Raw genomic sequence first — 23561 nt, 5'->3', positions numbered from 1 at the left:
TACGTCTACCCAAATTTGACCCCTTATAAAAACTCCCCATTTTCACATCGCCCCTATCTTCTTTCAACCATACAGTATTCATTGCAAGAGCATGTCGAGACTGATCTCTCAGTAACAGATCCCATCTCATCTCAGCTATTTCAAACCTCAATTTTATCTTTGCTTGACAATAAGAATCGCTATACCCTAATCGACCACAGAAGAAACAAAACAAAGTTAATCGTTCATATTTAAAACTAACATACGAATAATTTCCTGATGAAATGAAACCTTCTTCTTCCTCCTCAAAGATTACCTTACATCCAACTGAACCCTCACACATAGATGATTTCCTAACCCTCTCCCCAGATTTGCACCACCATATTTTAAAAACTTTCCAAAAAAAGTCCCCCATTTGCCTCACTAAAGCCTCAGAGAAATACCCCGGAGGCACTTCATGAATTTGTACCCAGAAATTTGCAAAGACTAATGGCACCTTCAACGGATACTCCTTTTTCCTCAAGTGATGTAACATCAAAAGATGGTTGTTAAAAGTCCATGGGGACCTTTTTTGAACCCTCTCCAAGTCCATCCTATGAAGAACTTATACAGAAAACTTTTCTCACCCAAATTCAAAATTTGAACCCCTTTTACTAGATGCCAAAGATTTGTCATTGTGCTTCTCATTGCTGGAAAATGAACAACACTTGCTGTTAAAAAACACCCTACCAAACAGAATTCCTCTTCCTCAAGAACCGAATTAGGCCCGTTCTGTACCTGTACTCTTCCTCTTCCTCATCATCCAATGATAACGCAACAAACCCTCTTTCCAATCCCCTAAACTGAACCAAAACAGACCGCCCGCAAGTAAAAGAAAAGCATGAATCCTAACCCAAACGTCGTCTCCCAAAAAACCTTCAAGAAACCACACAAAAACCCTAAAACAAAAACCTACTAAAAACAACAGATAGAGACGTACTAGGAGAGCAAGACCAAACTAATATTTTATGGAATACTTAATATCAACTGAAAGGTGGGTTTATTCAAAAGCAAATATGAAAGGCTCAAAATTTACTTACCAATTCAACATTAAAATGCTTTTTTTAAGAATTACAATATTTTATTTTATAATTAAAATTTTTAAAACACAAAAAATTATTTTAATTTTTAAAAAAGGAATCTAAACAATACAAAGATAGCAAGCGAAGTAAAGAAATAAAAAAAAATCCCAAAAAGACACTTTGGAATTGGAAGGGTACTCCTGCTCATTTTTGTTTTCGGTAGAAATTTAAGTGATCCGCCACAAAAATAGCGAAACATTTCTTTTCCAAAAGTGAATCTATATTAGATCGCATGTTTGACTTTTCTGTGGAGTAAAAAATAAATGTGGTTTCACTAATAAGGAAATTTTACATTTTTGGAAAAGAAAATATGCATAATCTTTCTACTTTATTTTCACATGTTAATCAATTACATTGTTTGAAAACTCTAAAACATTTATATTCTTTTTTCAACGCAAAATAGTCACCTAATTATAATTTTAGTTATATTTTAGTCATCTAAATATTAATTTCTTATTCATTCTGATTTTGAAAAAATTATTTTCCTTTGCACCTAAGTTTTATTTAGAGCAACTTAAAATAATATTCATCCAACTATTAATATATATTTTTTATTACTTTAATATTAAAAGTTATAAAATGATCACTCAATTATTCAATTCTATTTTTTTTTATCATCAACTAACTAATAATGGTGCACTTGATCACACCATTGATGCAGGTGACCCTTATTGGCCTAGTATTGACACCTTTCTTTCGAACTTCAGCATCCTTGCTACTACCAGCCTCCCCACTCCGATTTCCCACATCATCTCAACCAACAAAACCCCTAAAAAGCTGCTATAATGCTAATAATAAACTTATCAAAAATCATCCCCACATTGGTCAGAATAGCCCCCATGAAACACAAACTCAAACCAAAGAAAAAGGAGAGTTAGACACCTTCCACGCCCAAACATTGAAACGCTAGGGATAATTAACAACGCTGTCACGCATTATAGTAAATGAGAGTACATACACGTGCAAGTCTCCAAGCAACACGGGACACATGTCTTCCATATGCCAATCCATAACATTCCAAACACGGTATACCAACACCTCAGAAAGCATGACACTTGACAATATCTCGAGCAAGACCACTGTATAACCTCCCTCTCGACCGTGGTGGACAATTCTTAAACCTCCACCCCTCGAAGACACTCCTTGGACAATCCCTCAAGGATAACCTCTCAAGCAAACTCCTTGTAGTCACTTCTAGACTTTACACTCATGTAGACCGCACTTCTGACACCAACTACTGTGTCTCATATGAAGTGATGACAAGGTCTCAATTGTCACCCTGCCCAGACCTATGGAGGCAAACCATTGGCCAACTTGCCATTGACTCACCTATTGAAAGATGACACGTGACACCTTGAGATTATAACTAAAGGTATATAAACCCTTAGCTCCAACCACAGGAGGGATCTCTCTCTCTCCCTCCCTCCCTCATTTTCAATACTCAACTCAACCACCACCGTGACCCAAACACCCTCTGCGACGACTCTCCACCTTGACCAAAGCGAGGTGAGCCACTCAATACCACTGTCATCTCCGCCTCATCTAATCTCAGCATCAATAACAAATTTCATATTTTTTAATACTAACTAATTTGAATATCATTTAAATACATATTTTCTATTTTATGTTTAAAATATACATTTTATCTTCTCAAAAATACTTTTTGAAAACAATACTAAATTGACTTTTCAAAAGCTTTTTTTCTACTGCACTTTTCAACCTCAATGATAAACAGATCATGGTTAAAAGGAAAAGAATCAGAACATGAAAAGTTGACACGAATACCTTAAAAATCTATTTGATACTAATTATTATTCTTGGCAACTTCTAGTCATTTAGATTCTATCACTGATTGTAAACGGACAGCCTTATAAAGAGATACATACAATCCATTCATCAGCGCCTTCAGAATTGATGAACAAGGACGTAAAGATTAGAATTTGATAACTTGTTTTGGTTGACTCCCATGTTTCCCAAGTGCCTTCTCCAATGCACTGTGAAATTTGTCAAATGGAACCAACTCCATCCTACAAACAAAGGGCGCAAAAATGGGTTGCATTCAAGACACAAGGTCTAGTTATGGTTTTAGTCCCTCCCTTATTCTGAAATTTGGGATTTAATTCCTCTTCTTTAATCTAGCATAATTTGGTCCTTCACTTTTATAATGTTATTAGTTGGTTCAAACTAACAACAATGTTAGTTGCTGCCACTGAAGTTATAATGTGGAATTTTCTTAAACAACTTTAAACTTTTAGCTAACACGTAAATTGATTACTGATTTAAGTGGCCGAATAACAATAAAGAAGAATTCCATATTAGTGCTTCAATGGTAGCAACTAACGGTGTGTTTATCAATTTGAATATACTAATAATATTATAAAAGTAGACAAACCACTTATGCCAAATCAGAGGTATTAAATCCCAAATTTCAGCATAGCAGAGGGATTAAAACCATCATTAGACCATAAATGAATAACTAATGGTAAGTGAGATTGTGTATAAGAAGATCATACGTACTCGTATTTTAACTTCCTCTCTTGTGCCAGGCGTAGAAGGTAATCCACCATATCTCGGCACTCTTTCGCTTTATCAGCACTTAACCATTTCTGTAGCCAGAATCCTCTTAAAGAAAGATCCTGCAAACAGATAGAAGGATGTGCGTTCTTTCAGATTTGGGAAGCCACTTTTATTTATTCCAAGTGAATGTGCAGTACTTGGATTGATGATAACTAACAGCAGCACAACGCTAAGCAACAAAATATATAGAAGGGGTAATCCTTGATTACCTTGAAAATGAACGAGGAAGTTGATACGGTGACAGGCTTCTTGGACATTCCACCATATGTTACCATGGTTCCTCCCTGCCTGAAATTTGCATTCAAGGAAACTTAGATTCTTACTGCAAGAGAAATGTCCAATGTCATACTTTATGCAGCGAGGTTATCTGACCTTAAGAACTTGAGAACCAAAGAAGCGGCATGTCCACCGACGCAGTTCAATCCCAGGGCAGGTTCAGGTATATTTGACTACCATGACAGTAACAAATCAAATGGAAACAATGAGTGACTTTTAATAACATGAAATCCATATGACGAAGACCGAAGATCTCCCCACAATAACTATACTATAATGATAGATAATACCAAAAGGCTCTTAACATTCTTCACTTCTAGTTGGCTCTCGGTAAACACTTCATCAGCCCCAAGAGCTTTTAACCTTTCTTTTACTTCATCCGATCCAGCCCTAAAGCAAGTAAAAGGACGGTAAATGAAGATGCACTGGAAAAAAATGCATGCATCAAGTTAAGGAACCCTAATAGATAAGAATGTCAATCAGTAAAATAGTTTAACTCAAAAATATTTGCAGTCAACGACAGCAACCTCCTAATTAACAATATATCCCAAACTGGTGACACCATCTAGGTTAAAAAAAAAGAAAGCAAGTGCAATGACAAGCACAGATACCTACAAGTCACAAGGAGCTAAGTACAGCACCTGTCCCGGATAATGTTAATGCTATGGATGCCACGATATCTTGCAAGCTGGATTACACATTGCCCCACAATGCAGGTAGCCCCATTTTGAACGATGGAATCTCCTGCCCATACCAGAATAATCAACAAGAGCATGTGATAGAGGCTTGAACATCATCAACAGCTGTACCTGCGCTTAAAGTAGTGAAGTCTTCGAGCATTCTTATAGCAGTCAAAGGATTAACAGTAACTGTTGCAGCATACTCAATTGGTGAATCTTTACTGATTTTATGCCATATGTCGTGGTCTTTGACAACATAAGTCTGCCATGTTCCTGCCAATAATTTTTAGTTGATCTTAGCATTAAGACGAATGAAAGATCAGTCTAAACGCTCATTATTCTAGTTCACTATTTCACTGCAAGAAATCATATCTTAATGGTTTTAAGACATCTAAATGAGAAAATTAAAAGAAACTTCAACAAATTTTGTTAGGTTGATGATGAGATGTCGAAAATTTTTATATTTCAAAGGTTCCCTAGTCATTAATATGAAAAAGAATCTCAGCATCTTGCAAGTTTCAACTAATTATTTTACTACAATAGGTTCAATCACATCTCTGGCGTTAAATCTCTTACACTACTGAGTGCAATAAGACTAGCCATTCTTAAACTTTCCGACCCAATTTTCTTTTAACAGCAATCCATTTCACATTCCAACTTAAAGGTGATTTGAGATATAAATTTAGCACCTAAACTTGAAGATACATAACTAGAAAGATGTGTAGGATTATCGATATTTAAGCACTAGGCATTCGAAGTAAAACTACAATGGCAAAGCAAAAGGTGCAAAGAACAAACCAGAGGAGGGTGGAGATGGAATGACCAAATCGCCTGGGGAGAGACCCTTAACCGCAGAACCAACAGAATACACTTCTCCAACACCTTCATAGCCTCCAACTGCTGGCACCTGTGGCCTCACAGGATATACTCCTATACATTAGAAATAAACTTTTGTTTATTTACAAAATCCTTGAAACTCATTATTACTATTATTATTCAAAACTTATGTTTTTCGGGATCGACTATGATTTATGGATATGAGCATGTACCCGGTATAAGCATGGTTAAATTTTTTTTTTCCCCAAAGTTCGTATCCCTATATCTATGAAGAGTCCGAGTAACATAGTATACAACTACCAAATTCTTCAACTAAACAAAGATCAAGACTTTTAAATCAAATGAAGTAAAACCCAACGTGGAAAAGAAAACCCAGACCTTCAATACGGTTAATATCAGAGGGGTTAATGGGAGCAGCCAACATTTTAACACAAACTTGATTCTCCTGCCCTTCTACTGGGGGTAGCTCTATCATTCTATAAATACAAAAGTAAGCAATAAAAAAGAAAAATAATAATAATAGTAACGAAATTTGGATATCGGGGACCTGGTGACGGAGTCGGGTGGACCGTGGTGCTCGTAGACGACTGCCTTGGACGGCGGAGACATGACTGTCGACAATGCCCTCACGGTTTGGACCTTGGGCAAACCCCCGAAACGACTCCGGTTTAGACCCCATAAACTGGCGGTATTCACTGCTTTTAGCGCTATTGATCTCGCCACTACCATTTCTAAGCTAATTTTGCCTGGAAATGTTTGTTTTTGTGTATATCATCCAGAAGAGTCCACGCAAAGACCAAGGTTCCAGGCAGTTGAAAATGGGCTATGATTTGGGCAACCCATCTCAAATTCAGAAGGATTTGACCTTCATCCTGCTCTTAATTGGGTTAGGCTCAGTTGAACATAAAAATTTTGGCTGAGCAAGGAAAAATCAAGTTAGATGATAACTACGGTTAATATATAGCTATATACTGGTAACTTTGGTAACTAAATTTGAAAATGGTAAATAAATTTATAAAAATGTATTTTTGCCACTTATCAAAATTTGAGGTTATCGTGACAGTATGTCATTGATTGTTAGTGTCACATGAATTTATTTCAACAATATTAGTTAATTACTTAAAATAAAAAAAAAACCAAATTAAATTAATGTTTTCAAGTTTAAGTACGATTTAGATTAAAAAAAATATCAAATCTATTTTTTTCATACATATTAACCCTAATAATTAATTCAAGAAGCTAATTCAACTTAAATTAATAGGAAAAGTATACAGATAGTTTTCCAATTATAAAAAAATGTTTATTTTAGGCACTAAAAATAAAAAAAGTTTACAATTTAAGCAGTTACGTTATATAGTTCTATTATTTTGGTCACTTCTGTTAAAATTACAAATGACAAGTTGATGTATAATATTAGGACGCTCGACTTGACTTGCATTATGATTTCAAATTTTATCTAAATTCACTTATATTTTTAATACCATTAAAGTTTATTTAGAGTCTTTCATAATAATTTTTTTTAAAAAGAATAAAAATATATTATTTTATTTAACATTTACTGATTATATATACTATTAAAATTTTAAACGTATTCAATTTAAAAATTTCTAATACTTATAATAGTTATTATATGATTTAAATTACTCTTCCTTGTCACTTATGGTGCGCCTTTGAATGGACGTTTACTTTCATAATGCGTTTAATTTTTTTTTTGTCTCACGTTATAGTATTGTTACAATATATAATCTTACCATCAGCATTATTTTTACACTAATCACAATTAAATGCCTTAAACTATAGATCGGAGCTGCAAGATTTCCCGCCTAAAGTGGTTATAAGCTATAACTAAGCCAACTGATAGTACCCCCCCCCAAGTCTTGTATCTTCATCAGCCCCTCCAAACAAGAACACTTGGAACCTATGGTAGAGAAAAAATCAATCTTGAAAGATGATGAGACCAGGTCGTCGTTCAATGGCAATACCAACGGGCAACGCCGAGGAAAAGAACAAAGGGGTTTCTCGCTTTCGAATGTTTCCTTTGCCGGAGAAGTTGGTTCACGCTATCCCTCTCATCCTCTTCCTCTGCTTCTTCATTCTTTGGTTGCTGTCTCGTCCAGGTAATTCTTTCATTTGCATCAACCCTTTGTTCCCTTTCTTGTTTTTGCATTGATCTTTATACCATTGTTTGTATCTCACAGAATTTAGTCCTTGTTTTAATTTTTTTTTCGTTGATGGCTAATACTTGACGTCTCTTTGTTGCTGTAAGTCTAGTCTCCTTTGTTTGGATCTAAAGAAAATTTTACAACAAGGAAAGAAAATTCATTAAATTGCTTTATATCGTATGATCTTTCTTCTTCTTCTTGCTGTATGATCAATAAGTGCTGTTGATTTGTTTGAACTGAAATTAAACATTTTAGATAGCATCAAGAGAAAAATGCTTTAATCCATGTTGATGATGATGTTGAGTTTCTGCAATTTTTTCCCCCTTTGATGGCTAATACTTGAGGTATTTGCTTTTTATCTTATATAATTTCATCTTTGTTTTACTTTTTTTTTAATAACTCAGAATAAAAGAAAAATGGTCTTATGCTTCAAATGATCACCCTTCTTTTTGGTTACTTGTGTTTGCTTATGGGTTTTCTTCCTACATTTATAATTGGTTTAATAATAGTTTCAGTCCCTTTATTATGTCAGAATTTGAGATTGAATCCCTCTATTTTAATTTAGAATAATTTGATCCTATGCTTTTATAATGTTAGTTTCAAATCGATAATACCATTAAAGTGATGATATAAATGTTTTTAAAATTTGGATAAATTAATAAAAATATAAAAGTGGAGGAATCAAATTAAAATGATTAAAACTATATAACCAAAATTCCAATATTTATTATAAAAAACTTATTAAAGATATCTATTTTTTTTTTTTGGGTTTGAAAGCAGTGAATGTGGAGATGAAGGATGGCAAAATTGTTGCTATACATCATGTGGATATGCCATTGCCTCTCACTGATGTACCCATCATGCCATCAGATAGTGCATCATCACCAATTCCCTCAGTTCCACAGATTCTCACAGGGAATGAAATTGAAGCCATTGAAACAATCATTGCTTCTGAATGAGAAACAAACAGCTTATGAGACTGTACCTCTGCTGTCATTAAATGCATGTTTCAATAAAAAATTTTGGGTTAAATTTGATTTTACTTCTTTGAATTAATCAATGACTACATTATAAAATAAAAAGATTAATGAAATTACACCATTGAGATATAAGGAGTAGCTTTGACTCCCTCGTCTTTTAACACTACTTTAAATATTGGTAAAATTTCTATTAATATCTCCAAAACTTGTGTTTAGTATTTAGATGACATGAGTTCACATCTTATCATGTTATTTTCGTCTAACACATTTAAGTAGGGAAAAAGGATTAACATTAAAAACAAAAGTGACAAAAAGAGGAAAATTTGGTCTCTTTAGATCCGAACAATTCTCAGTCCAAGCCTGATTTCTATAACCATGCATTTCAACCCGAAACACATGGGGAACATAAACACAAAACACAACATCATTCACCAAACATCGTCATCATCCACAACAAACAAATGCAACAAAAAATCAATTATAGAAGACATAACAATAAACACTGTAAGAACAAATGATCACCACCCAGCAACGCACGGCGCCACAAAGTAGCTTTAGACGTTCAATCATTTATTTGTTCATCACCATGATTTTGCTTTACATCCTATACCCTAATCTCTTGTTGACCGACAATGACCGTAACAAAGGCTACCCCACCACCACCAATCTCTCCACCAAAGTCGAACCATCGTCGAACCATTCCTCCGTTACCGAATTATCTACGACGAAGAAGGTTGTCGAGAAGGAGCCATTAGAGAACACGAGGCCGCCACCGGCAGTAGAGATGATCGAGCAGCCCCCCGGGAACTACCACCGGTATGACACGCAGCTCAAGCACATCGCGTTCGGGATAGCGGCGTCGTCGAACCTATGGGAAACTCGAAAAGAGTACATCAAAGCATGGTGGAGGCCTCAAGAGACTAGGGGTGTAGTGTGGGTGGATAAGAATGTGAGGACAGGGAGGAATGAACCGTTGCCGGAGATTAGGGTCTCTCAAGACACTTCAAAGTTCAAGTACTTAAACCAGCAAGGATCCCGGTCGGCGTTGCGGATAACGAGGGTGGTCTCGGAGACACTTAAGCTAGGGATGAAGGACATAAGGTGGTTCGTGATGGGGGATGATGATACGGTCTTCATTGTCAACAATGTGGTGAGAGTGCTGTCTAAATATGACCATACACAGTTTTATTATCTTGGGAGTGCATCAGAGAGCCATATTCAGAACATATTCTTTTCATATGCAATGGCATTTGGTGGGGGTGGGTTTGCAATAAGCTACCCATTGGCTAAAGAATTGTCAAAGATGCAAGATATGTGCATCCAAAGGTATCCAGCTTTATATGGCAGTGATGATAGGATTCAAGCTTGCATGGCCGAGCTTGGGGTGCCCCTCACCAGGGAACTTGGTTTCCATCAGGTAAAAAAAATCACTCGTTTGATAAATATATGAATATTTCGAAGTTGAACTAGTTTGAAATTTGAAACATATTATTTGAAGGGGAAAGTTGTATTTACTTTGTTGTTGTACAGTACGATGTGTATGGAAATTTGTTAGGGCTCTTGGGAGCTCATCCAGTGACTCCATTGGTATCACTCCACCACCTAGATGTAGTGGAACCTATCTTTCCCGGGATGAAACGACCGAAAGCGATCTCGCACCTGCTCGAAGCCGCAAAGGAGGATTCGGCGAGCTTGATGCAACAATCGATATGCTACGATTCAACGCGGTACTGGTCGATCACGGTGTCTTGGGGCTACGTGGTTCAAATCTTGAGGGGAGTGATGTCCCCTAGAGAGCTTGAGATGCCTAGTAGAACTTTTCTCAATTGGTACAAGAGAGCTGATTACACTGCCTATGCATTCAACACTAGGCCTGTTGAAAGGCACCCTTGCCAAAACCCCTTCGTTTTCTACATGAGTAAGGTGAAGTATGATCGTCCTCGGAGGCAGACAATCGGAGTTTACTACCGTCATAAAAAGAAAAGTCGCTACTGCCGGTGGAGAATGGCCTCACCGGAGAGACTCGATTCCGTCGTAGTTCTAAAGAAGCGAGATGATCTTCGATGGAAAAAGGTACTACTATTTATTTTTCTTCATAGGTTACCTAAGAAGATGTCAAAAGAAAAAGGGTTAATTTCACCGAACATCCACTATTTAGGGTTCAAATTTTAAATTAATTCTTGAACTTCAAAAATTTTTAATTGTGTCCTTAAAATATAATATCATATAATTAAGTTCTTCCATCTAGGTGCAGTAACGGTTTGGTTAGGATCGGATGGATTTTAAAAATTGAACTGAACTTCATGAGTTTGGATAAATTTGATTCATCCGTTTTTTAAAATTAAAATTTTAATTTTCTATAATTTTTAAAGTTATTTTTACTAATTTATAATTTAGAAAAATCATTTTTATATTATAAAAATTTAAAAAACATATAAATTTAATAAAAATAAAATTCATTTTTATCTAAACGAAATAGATTGAAGTAATAATTGAATTAAAACCGAACCAAATTGGAATCTAACTAAACACTACGATTTGGACCGATTTTTGGTTTTCTCAACTTTTTTAATCAGTCTAACCATTAGTTTATGCGTTAAATGCTATCTCAAATTTGACATAGAACATATTTAAAAACACATTAATTAAAATTTCCACAACTATGTACCTTGTCAATTCAGTAGGCACACAGGTATTTAAAAGAACAACTTGGTTGATACGATATTGATATTCCGAGGACCCAATCAGAACGTTTGTTTGGGATCAATCTAGAATCTAAACCATAGTTTGAGGACTTACAGTGCAAATAAAAAAACTATGGATGCTATTTACTAGCATAAACCACAAAGTTTGTTGTTTTTCTGTTGCAGTCACCAAGGAGGGACTGTTGCAGAGTTCTTCCATCAGATAAAAACACAACAATGATTTTATCAGTGGGAAATTGCAGAGAAGGTGAAATCAGTGAATTGCAAACGACAAAGGAATTGTTCGTAGCTCAGATGTAACTCCATACAGGCTGAGAGAAAAGCAAAAAAAGAGGAGAAAGATAGACCCACAAAATATATAGCAATCATTGAAACGAGTCTACTCTCATACATGGATTCATGTTTTTCTCTCTTTCTTTTTTTCCTCTTTGATGATGTCTAATATGTGTAATTTTCAGTTCAAATTAACAAATCAACAACACTTATATTTTTTTTCCTCATTATAGCTGTTTTATTTATTCATGAACAAATCAAATTTGACAAAAGAATTAAATTGGCAAGGCCCTTTTTTTAAAGTAAAGGAGTTAAAAAGAAATTTTCCCATCCTTCATTTTCACATTCACTGCTTTCGAACCCCCAAAAGAAAGTAAGTTGATAATAAATATTGGAACTTTCTTCATTTGATGTAATTTTGCTTTTTCTTCTCTCTTGACGTTGCTTCTTCTTCCACCCCTTCCATCTTCCTCCATCCTCAAGCCCATGATCAGCATTGCTGTGGTCACCATGGGCCCTACTATTATTTTTTGCTTTTATTACGTTTCTATGTGCTTGTGGTTTGTTTTTAAGTATGGATCTTGGCTGCATCTCTGCATTTCCATGGTTTGGCTTGATAGGCTCCTCCTAATGCTCCGAGTTCGCAAAAACAGTTTTACGGTGTATGTTTCCACCTAAAGGCTTTCGTGGTTGGAGTGTTTTTGGTCTCGAACATCGCCAAGTGGTGTTGTTTTTTTTTTCTTTCTTTTTTTGTTGTTTGGAACAAAGTCTATTTTGTTTTCTGTTGGCCTCTTGTGACCCTTTGTGTTGGGTCGGTTGAGATTTCTGTCCATAGGCGGGTTGTGCCTATTCTAGCTTTGTTGGATGTGGCTTTCCTTTACAACACTTGCTTTCAAGCTTGGTTGGACTAAAATTGAAAATTCTTGTTTTAATTTAGAAAATTTTAATTTAACTCTTAAATTTTTTAAAAAAAATTCACTAAATTTTGGTCCCAAGATCCACCACTATTTGGAATTATAAAAGTAGATGACCAAACTGTGTCAAATTAAAATAGAGTGATTACATCTCGAATTTTAACATCGTAAAGGTACTTAAACCAGAATTAGGCCATTTTTCTTTTATTCAGAGTCATTAAAAGGTAAAACAACAAAGAAATTCTCCATGATACAAGCAATAACCTCAAGGATTACGCATCAAAGGGGAAAAAATTGCAGAAACTCAACATGATCATCGGCATGGATTGTAGCATTTTTCACTTGATGCTGTCTAAACTGTTTAATTTCAGTTCAAACAAATCAACAACATTTATATTTTCCTCACCATCTATTTCACTTATTGATCATTCAGCAAAAGGGGAAAATAAACCAATGATCATAACAAACCCTTCAAATCTTCCTTTAAAAACTGTTTTTTTTTTAATTTCTCAATTAGAAGCTATGGTTCTTTCAATGGCTTCAGTTCCCATCCTTGTGAGATTATGTGGGACTACCGAGGCAATTGATGATGATGTATTATAAGATGCGATCATGCCATCACGCATGCCTATTAGAAGTGAACATGGGCTAGGTCGAGTTCAGACCAAGTCATAACAAAATTTTAAGCCCGTTTGGTAGCTCTGAACCCGGCTTAAAAAATTAGCCTAAAATTTTGTCTAAAGCCTGATCCGGATAAGAAGCTAAAACCTGAGCTCAGCTCGGCCCGCCCGTATTAATTTTTTATATAAAAATAAATTTAAAAAGTTTTATACATCAAATACACTAAAAATATTAAAATAAATGTTTTTCAATAAAGTGAAAATAAATTAAAAAAGTCTTTATACTTAAATAACACTAAGATATGTGCAACTAGAGGTGCTCATGGGTTGGGCTGGGCCGGGTTTAGAAAAATTTCAGCCCACTTCCTAGGCCCAGGCCCGGCCTGGGACAAAAATACGAAGCCCGAGCCCAACCCAACCCAACCCTTTTTTTTTTAACTTACTTACTTAAAACTAATTGTTATTAAAATTATATCAAATATCAAATTACATTTTTTTTGTATATAATGAACAAAAAATAAAATAAGATTACTTATTTGAAGAACAAAGTGCATAGCTTTCATGTTATCTATAAAATTTATGTTAGAATTGATGTAGTATTACACTCTAAGTTTTGATTCTTAATAAATAATGAACCTGTTGTCCACCATTTACTATTGTTTTTTTAACAACTTTATAGAAAATAAACAAGCCTTTAACATCGAACCTCAACCCAACTTAATCAATGGAGACCTTTCCCCTAATAGTCTTGACCCAAATCAATGGAAACCTTAACTATGCTAGCCTTGTGATACAAGATAAATTTGTCACATGTCTTTAAGTAATACTAAAAAAACACACAAAATTCAAATGAAAAGTCACTAAGGTTGATTGTTTCGAAGGAAAGGGTGTGAGATAGTGATAGTAACCTGCCTGGGCCTGCTGTTTTTTCTGCCTCACTAAATAGCTTGTTTCTGCAGTAAAACAAAGCAAACACAAAAAAAAAGGAGATTAAATGAAGAAACTAAGCTTGTGATCTCAACCCTGCAAATTACATGCTCTATAAAACATAAATCAATTCTCAACCCTACAAATTACATGCTCTATAAAACATAAACACAAATAAATGTTGTGTGGGTCTGAATATGTTATTGGAGCATTTATTACATTAAACTTGGAAGTCAAGGTCAAGAGAAACTGGTGTTTTTTCTCATACTTGACAAAATCAAACTGTATTATTATTTTTTGTCATGTCATCAGTCCAATCTTTTAAGCTTTAAACAACATAGAAGAAGGTCATAATTATAATTTGACCTAAAACGATTTTTGTTTAATATAATAATTTGGTATTTGATTTAATAAAAAGATTGTTTTTAATTAAAATTGATTCAAATAATTCTGTTTTTTTATCCAAATCAAAACTTAATTCAACGACAATGAAATATACTATTTTTTTTGAATTGCAAACCAACCATTCAGTTTCTTCTTAATTCAAACAAAGTTGAATTTTGGATTCACCCCAATCTTCTGGATGACAAGTTTTCGCTTTTTACGCATGTATAGAGATTCCATAAACCCTAAATCTAATTCTATTGATTTTCTTCCTTTTTCGGTTTTAATAAAAGAACAAATTTGCAACAAAAGAACAATCATCATTCAAGAAAAGACAATCACATTAATCCGCAAAAGAACTAAAAAAAAACAAAACAATCATGATTTTCTTCCTTCACTTGCTGATCGTTCGCGAGTTGAACTCGCTCTCTTGCCACGCCTTTCACTCACTCGCTTTAGTCGGACTCAATCACTCTTTTTGTTGCAAAGAATAATATGTAATAAACGCAATCAAAATCCCCCTCGATATGTAAACACAATCAAAATCCCCCCGAAGATTCAGTGTCTCAAAATCAAAATCAGAAAACCGTTAACAGCAAAAATCAAAATCACAATCAAAATCAAAAAGCAAAAAACTACTTCGAATTGGGTTAACAGGAAATAGGGTTAACAGCAAACTCACCTTTGAAATTCAAAGGTAGAAGACGTTGAAGGCTAGAAGCACCGTTAGAGCGGAGGTGGAGTCGTGGACCGGACACCGGAGGGAAGGGGTTAGGGGTTTATCAGATACACGGGGTTGGGGAAATGGGAAATGTAAAATAATGTAATAATAAATTAAAAAAATATTAATTATATCCGGGCCGGGCCTGGGATAAACGGGCCTCTTTTTTGTCCAAGCCCATATTTCGGGCCTATATTTTTACCCGAACCCTCTCACATTTTGGGCGGGCCATCGGGCCGGGCCGGACAGCCCAACCCATGAGCACCTCTAGGTGCAACTTAACAAGCAAATGCCTCTAAAATAGTAACAAAATTAACAACAAAACAAGAGTTATACAATTTTCAAATAATAACAATAAAATAGTAGCAATATAATAGTTAAATGAAAGCAAAACAATGGCAAAACAATGCAAAAATAACAACAAATTTTTTCTTTTACAAATTTGAACTGGGTCGAACTAGAAAAACTTACTTGAAGCTCGATATATTTTCTAAACAAATCTTATTTTTTTACTTAAACCCTCCCAATTTTTTGAGGGAGGATTTTGAGCAACTTCATTTTCTGTATTTCATGGCATGATTTCATAAGCTATATATTTCATTACTTATATCAAAACCAAATAAAAACATTTCTTGAATATTCTTGAATATTCTAAGGCGTAACTTTATAACCCAGAAACATAAAAGCTCAAGTCAACCAAAAAGAAAGAAAGATCATATATATGAAGCAAATTTAATGAATTTTCTTTGCTTCTTCTACCTCTTTTCTTTAGATCCAAACAATGACAATTGATATGTATAATTGAATCGAGATTAAAGTTTAATGTGTATATATAAACCACAATAAAAATTTTATATGTATAATTATACCAAATTCATTTTTAAATATCAAATTGCACATTTGAAATAAATTTGATGTATCCCTTTATTTACCGATAAAAGTGTCTTGATCTTTTAAATATGTTTTAAAGACAAAAAATTTTAAAAATTTATTGGACCCTAAATACTAAAAATCAAGTAAAAATTTGAAATTTAGAGCAGAGTAGTGGTGGTTAGATAAAATACTGTAACAAAACTGTAATATGAAAGAAAAAGTAAATTAAACACAATGTACATAAATATGTGCATTGTTAAAGGAATAATAATTGTGATCCAACATAGTTGGATTTCATTTCAATGAAAGGACCCTGAAGTTTAAAAGTTGATGTGTTGAAATAGAACATAGGCACGTGAATAATAAATGTATATATTTATATATTCAAATTATTCCATTTATTTCATTCCACACGAAAGAATGTCGTAAGAGTTACAAAGATGGTAGAATTAATTAAATTATTGATATACATTTTATAGATACCAATAAAATTAAGTATTTAAATTATTTTAAAAAATTTCAAATTATGATATTTTGTACCGATTGAATATTTCTTTAATTTTAAGAAAATCGATCTAACTGAATATTTAATTTCTGATTTAATTGATGAATTTTGAAAACCATAATATTTATTAAAAAGAAACAAATTAACCACTTAGATACATGTATTTATTATATGCAATGTATTTCAAAAGTGTGTTTATTGCACTGTATGGTATTCTTAACTTAAGCCTAGATTAATTTATTTAAAAAATTAATTTAGAGTCATCCGGTTAGGAGTGATGTACATGATTTAATATGCTAACTATTAAATAATTTATTAGAAATATAACACAGTTAATTAGAAATGTCATGAAATCCTCTACTCTTGGGGGATGTCCTCAATGCTGATGAAGATGTATTAGGGTGTATGTGCGACTTATTTAGATCATGGGTTGAGAAAAAAAAAAGAAGAAACAATCTTTTTAGTATCAACAACTCGTACCAGTGAATAGAATAGGATTTGTCCGTTTACGATTTAAAAAAGATAGATCTGCCATATCCTTCTATTGTGTATGAAACTTATGGTTTCCAGTGGTGCAAATCCATCTTGGTATTTAAGATGAGAAAAAATTTCCCATCGGTAGTAAATATCCATTGGGGGCTTGCTCGTTCTTTATACATAAACCCTTGTGAGGCTTTTGCAAAGTTTTGGTAGTTTTTTCACTTCCAAGATAAATTCTCCTATTTCGAAATCATTAAGTAATTGTAAGATATTCTACTTCTACTGTTTTGTGAAGTGTAATTATGTATTTAAAAATAAATATTAAAAATTCTAACTGAAAGCCATTGTGATTAATTACCCGCATAATTCCTTCAATTTTTAACTCCTTTATAAGAATTAAAGATTGTAATTAAGGTGCTTTATTTACACTCAATTTAGTGAAACTCGCTAATTATAATGATTATTTGAACATACTTTACATGTATAATTACAAACAACTAAACTTAATTCAATTACTAAAATTCATTTATTAAGGCCTCGTTTGGTTGGGTTGATACTCGCGTATTGTATTATTTAATACGTCAATATTACGTAACTTACAAATAATCATGTGTTTGGTTTGGTAGATATGTAAATTAATACATCATATTTTTTATACGCGAACTATACGCAAATTGAGTGATATTTATCACTATTGTAGAAATAATATTTATTTAACATAGGTGTTTTGTAAGAATTATACTCCAAAATCTCTTAGATTATACAAAATTCCTAACTTATACGAATATCCGCAAAGCATGATAAATTTTAGTAACTGAGAAATTTGGATGTGAGCTTTGAATAAATAATAGAAATCCCTACAACTTCTCTTCTCTACCTAATCCAATTCAAGGTAAGGAGTTTGAAACCCATTATTTATGAAATAAATTATTTTTTGAAAAAATCCATTTGTATTTTTTTTTATTTTAATTCCATGGTTGACGTTAGTTTTTTTGTAGATAAACTATATGTTCACGTTACTTTGCTTGCACTGATAGCTTTATGATTACGATTTTTTTTTGGGTTTTGTTCATTTTGTCAAAGAGTTTATCTTTCTTTGTTGTTTATGGTTTTTTTTTTTAATCTTATAATTTTATCCGAGTCTCAATATAAAAATTTGGGCTTTGTTATTCTTAGCGTGGATGATACTTAGAGGTGCTCATGGGTCAAGTCGAGTTTAACCAAAATTTTAGGCCTGTTTGTTAGGTCCAGGTTCAACTTGGCCTGAAAAATGGGTCTAAATTTTTTCTCAAGATCGACCCAGATAAAAATGTTAAAACCTAAACTCAACCCGGCCCATATTAATTTTTTATATACTTTTTAAAATATATATATATATATAAAATACATAAAAATACTAAAAACATTAAAATAAATGTTTCCCGAAAATAAATTTTTAAAAAACATGTATACTTAAATAATATTAAGATAGTGCAACTTAACAATCAAATGCCTCTAAAATAGCAACAAAATTAACAATAAAACAAGAGTTATACAATAACAACAAAATAATTAAATGGTAACAAAATATTGAAAAAACAACAAGAAAATAGTAAAAAAAAAAAAGAGAGAGTAAAAACCCACTAAAAAAACAGTTTTTTTTCAAACCCATTTTTTAAGTCTATATTTTTACCAAACCCTCTCACTATTCAAGCAGGCCACCCGGTCTGGCCATGAGCAGTTGTAATGATGCTCCATATATTTAAAATAATGACAATTTTATAGATCCAAACTCACTTGATTCATTGGAAGATGAAGAGTTTAGTGTGGTTTGTGAGTAATTTTCTACAAGAACCAAGATTGAAAGCTTAATGGTTAAATATTCATTTAGTCCTCTAGTTGTTCATTTTTCTAAATAGAAGTCAGCTCATATAAGAATTTGGGGTATAAATTAAAAAAAATAACAAAATATGTCATGATTTTTTATTTGAGAAAATTATATAAAAGTTTTTTTTCCAAATGGATGCATTTTGTAATTTTATTGCTTAAAAAATACTAAATTGAAAAGAAAAGTATAACTATGAATGCTGAATGAAATTTTAACCCAAAACTTTATTTGTTTCAAACTAACTCGGCTTGAACCTATGATACAATATTAACCACATAAACATAAATTTGAGGTATTGCCTAAGAATTTGGAGGTTCACCCTCGTAATTTGTCTTTAAAAGAAAAATATCTTCCCTGCCAAGTCCTAGTAGGGATTTCAACTTAGATTGAACCATTGCCTTATGTAAAACTGCTCATAATCTTAATTTTTAGGTTTTGGTTAGGATTATTTCACTCTTTTAATGAAAAAAAAAACTCAACCCATTTGTTAACAAATTATGTGCTTTCGATTATAATTATATTATATTTTGGGTTAGTTTAGCAATACTTTTGAAAAGTGTTTTTGAGAAGTACTTTTGAAAAGTTTGATTTAAGATTTGACTGTTTAGCATTGCAATCAAATAATGCTTTTGAGAAATAAAATGTCTATTTTAGATATGTTATTATCAAGTAACAAATATACATTTAAATAATACTCAAATTAGTTAATATTATTATATTTTAGTAAGAATATAAAAAAAATTATTATAACCTGTTAATATTTTAATATATGAAATATAAAATTTAAATCTTTTTCAGCAATAAATATTAATTATTTATAAAATTTAATTAGAATATATAAACTATATTTTAAATATTTAAATATAACCATTAAATATTTATAATTAGATGTTAACACATTTGTATTATTTTTTTTAAATTAATTAATAATTTTAACACATTTGTAATTAAACACCAAGAAAAAAAAAAGAGAAAGTACTATATTATTGGAGGGGTGAAAAAGCAATTAAGCACCAAAAGTGCTTTTGGAAGAGGAAAAGCTAAAAAATTTAACTTCTCCAAAAATTTCAATAAAAAATAACTTGTTTAGCACAACTTTTCTTCCAAAAGTACTTTTGGAGCCAAAAGTGTTTTTTTTAAGCATTACTAAACATGCCCTTAGTTATAATCCACAGGTTTTTTAAGCTTCTTCAACTAATATCGTACTTGAGCCTGCCATTTGATAAATTTGTTTTGATTGATGTCTAAAATTATTAAGATTCTTTGTTGGATGCTATTGAGTTTGCCATGATTAAAAGATTGCACTAGGATTAGGACTATTAATTTTAACTATTGCTATTTGTGACTTTATTAGATAAATGGTTTTATTTTTTTATGTTATATTGTTGGGTATAACTTGTATTATGATATTAAAAATATCTTTGTATATCATTGAACAATTATAGATATTTTGTAAAAAAAATGACTTGTTTCAATATTAATATTCGAAGAAGTACGAGTGGATGTTTTAACTTGAATGGGTCTAGGGATCGAAGGAGGATATTGAGTTTACTAAGTCAACGGATTAAGATGATGACACTAGTAAATTAGTGCTTTGTTCACCTAATTATGGAGAAAAGTTTAATTTCTTATAGGCTTAAAATGACATCATATACTTTAGAATTTTTTGCATCATGAGATAGGATTAGATCTTTAGTCCATGGTGATGAACAAACCTGTATTGAGGTATTAAGAATGTCTAAAGCTGCCCTTTTTAAGTTGTGCAAATTGCTAAAAAAAAAGAGTTGAGGTACACAGAACACTTTTTAATTGACGAGCAAGTTGCAATTTTCCTTTTCATACTTGCTCATCATATTAAGAATAGAATTTGTAGTGATACATTTTAAAGGTCAGGTGAAATAGTGAGTAGGTATTTCAATAAAGTCCTTATTAGCGTTATTAAACTCCAACATTTTCTACTTGGAAAGACTGAACCTATTCGCAGTGATTCAACCAATGACAAGTGGAAATGATTCAAGGTAATTAACTGAAAATAATATTATTAATTTGGTACACATTTTACTAATATTAGTTAAGTTAATTTAAGAAACCTTTGTGATTATGTGTTATTAGAATTGTATTGGGGCATTAGATGGAACCCGCATCAAAGTACGAGTGCCACTTGAGGAGAAACCTAGATATCGTACAATAAAAAATGAGGTAGTGTAACAACCCATTTTACAGTGATTTTGCGGCCCCATTTTTGACGAGCAAGTTTGTAAATATTATTTATTTAATATTTACAAGGTTAGTATAAAGTTTAATTCAAGTTTGGTCCCTTAATTTTGTCAATCATATAGGTAATTAAGGTACAATGACTAAATTGTAACATTGGTAAAATTTAACCGTTATGGATTTTTAATTATTTTAAGGACCAATTAAGCAATTGGACCATTTAGTATTGTTTGTTAGTGGAGGAGGGTGTATAATTCCACTAATTTTTTGTTAATTAAGCTTAGTATTAGTTAATTAAGGTTTAGTTTAATTAATTAAGGCTTATTAATTTTTAAACTAAGTATAAAAGGAAAAATTAAAAGAAAATGAAAATCATTTTCTCATTATCTTCTTCTCCGCCGTTTAGAAAGGAAGGAAATAGGGCTTCATAACATTCAAACTTTCGACCAACAGTTTGGTGAATATACAAGTCCTTTTATTATAATTTTTATGTTTTTGAGGTCCTGTGAGTTTGATTTAGCTAGCCCGTGTACCAATTTGCAAAAATGTTAAAATTTTCAAAAGTTTTCATTATTGAATACTTGATGAAATTGGTGTTATTTTGCTTGATTCTGAGCTTAGAAATGAAAAAAACGAGAGACTAGTTTGTAAAGTTTAATTGCTAGTTTTTGAATATAGGGACTAAAGTGTAAAAATTTCAAAATTTGTATGAAATTTCTATAATTATGGACAGTATAGAACCTTAAAAGGATTTAATTTAGATCGATTTCAAAATTGAGGCTCAAATTTGAAAGTTATGGTAATTTTGATTTTAAGGACTAAATTGAATAAAATGCAAAACTATAGGGAGTATTCAAAAAGTGAAATTGAAATTTTATTTGCATTTAATAGGATTATATAAGGTAATTTGAATTGATAAATTGAAATGAACTATCGTATAAATCGAGATTTGAACCAATAGGAGGATAATCAAGGAAAATGTAAAATTTTAGATTAATCCTCGACGTTTTAGTTGTTGTTTTTGTCAGGTAAGTTCATATGAAACTTACTATGTTATTTATTTTGTGTTTGAAATATATATTATAATGTCTATTAGTTTAGGTTAATCGTAATTCTAACGAATTTGGCATAAAAAAGGACCAAACCGTAAACTATGAGAAATATAGTATTACAAGCAAATACGATGTATATAATAGATTTGAAATTGTTATATAATTGAATTATATGTTTATGATGATATTACAAGGTTTGAAATGATATGAAAACAGTAATGGTACGTGTGTGAACTTAGTAAATGATTAGGATATGAATGTCATGTTATTAGGGTCCAAACGGAAAAGGAAATGGTTCAATTGAAAAAAGGTAACGAGTGTTTGATCAGGGATTAATATGATGGATTGAGGACCAACATGTGATATGGGTTATTTGAAGCTCGTGTGAGCAGCATCGAAATAAACTTGCGTGAGCAACCCTACTCTGAAGCTCGTGTGAGTAGTCGAAATATATTAGCTCGTGTGAGAAAATTAGTCTCGTGTATCCGAGTTTAATTTGTTATAGTTCTCTGAGTGAAAGAAAAATGAAAACAATAATTAAATTGAAAATGAATCAGTTGAAATGTGCGATCTTGTTTGAAATGTTATTTTGCAAATTGAGTATGTTTCGAATGGTTATATATGCTTATGATTTGGGTACCATAGTTTTGTTATGCAAATAAACTAAACTATTGGTTATATTGTTGGTTCGAACATGAAAGTATAAGGTGCCAAAGGATTTAATGTATTATACCATTGAATTCCAATTACTTAAAATGTTATAATGTCAAGGTAAGTTTAGTAATTTTCATATGGACTTACTAAGCATTCAAAATGCTTACTCGTTGCCTTTATTTTCCTTGTAGATTGTCGATTTGCGGGATACATTGATCGGATCATTTTGAAGTTTACACTATCCTGCTATCAATTCAGTAGACTTTTACTCGTTTTGATCTCGATTATGTGGCATGTACATAGGTGTGAATACATGTGTTTACTTTGAATGAAAGTTTTGATTTGAACTTTGAATAATACTTGATTTTGGATTATTAATGGTTATATATATAAGTGTGTGTATGTTTGGTTATATGTTAAGTTATATATGTATCACATGAGTGTCAATGTGGAAGTCAAATTGTATGGTTATAATGGTGGAATTGAATGAATGTGCAAGTGTAAATGGTTTGAGAATTCACAAGTTGAAGTGGTATGTATAAGGGCTTTATTGATGTTTAGATGTTTAGTTGATTGAGAAATTGTTGAATTGAGTTGTTATGTCATGAATTGTTTTTGTGTAAGGAAGATTTGGTGTTTATGCACTTAATGTGTAAGGTTGTTTTGGGAAGCATGTGCAAAGAACAAATGTTGACATTTTTCCTTTAAGGTATCAATACCTTGGGGGAGGGTATCAATACTTAGTAATTTTTCAAACTTC

General features: G+C 32.3%; 3 protein-coding genes and 1 long non-coding RNA gene across 4 annotated transcripts; 2 read left to right on the top strand and 2 right to left on the bottom strand.

The window, feature by feature from the left end:
* Positions 1-2872: 2872 nt before the first annotated feature.
* Positions 2873-6404, bottom strand: LOC107950314 (enoyl-[acyl-carrier-protein] reductase, mitochondrial). Its single transcript, XM_016885133.2, has 10 exons — positions 6018-6404; positions 5849-5946; positions 5432-5563; positions 4763-4906; positions 4595-4697; positions 4244-4343; positions 4050-4126; positions 3887-3965; positions 3618-3736; positions 2873-3127 (listed from the first exon to the last, which is right to left on the bottom strand). Exons 1-10 carry the CDS (start codon positions 6197-6199, stop codon positions 3034-3036), a joined length of 1128 nt encoding a protein of 375 aa, XP_016740622.1. The 5' UTR covers positions 6200-6404; the 3' UTR covers positions 2873-3033.
* Positions 6405-7248: 844 nt separating this feature from the next.
* On the top strand, positions 7249-8669 carry LOC121215562 (uncharacterized). Its single transcript, XM_041090350.1, has 2 exons — positions 7249-7587; positions 8413-8669. The coding sequence occupies exons 1-2, from the start codon at positions 7419-7421 to the stop codon at positions 8589-8591; spliced, it is 348 nt and encodes a 115-aa protein (XP_040946284.1). The 5' UTR covers positions 7249-7418; the 3' UTR covers positions 8592-8669.
* A 339-nt stretch (positions 8670-9008) lies between these two features.
* LOC107950313 (uncharacterized) lies at positions 9009-11817 on the top strand. The gene is made up of 3 exons (XM_016885131.2): positions 9009-10029; positions 10143-10685; positions 11483-11817. The coding sequence occupies exons 1-3, from the start codon at positions 9127-9129 to the stop codon at positions 11615-11617; spliced, it is 1581 nt and encodes a 526-aa protein (XP_016740620.1). The 5' UTR covers positions 9009-9126; the 3' UTR covers positions 11618-11817.
* A 1871-nt stretch (positions 11818-13688) lies between these two features.
* LOC107950312 (uncharacterized) lies at positions 13689-15816 on the bottom strand. Its single transcript, XR_001697982.2, has 2 exons — positions 15118-15816; positions 13689-14077 (listed from the first exon to the last, which is right to left on the bottom strand). It is a non-coding gene; the product is annotated as an uncharacterized lncRNA (long non-coding RNA).
* Between the last annotated feature and the right edge of the window lie 7745 nt (positions 15817-23561).

The sequence above is a fragment of the Gossypium hirsutum genome, chromosome D03 (assembly GCF_007990345.1).
Source record: "Gossypium hirsutum isolate 1008001.06 chromosome D03, Gossypium_hirsutum_v2.1, whole genome shotgun sequence".
Classification (NCBI taxonomy): domain Eukaryota; kingdom Viridiplantae; phylum Streptophyta; class Magnoliopsida; order Malvales; family Malvaceae; genus Gossypium; species Gossypium hirsutum.
Note: the sequence above shows the minus strand (reverse complement) of the source record. Positions and strands in the feature narration are given on the sequence as shown.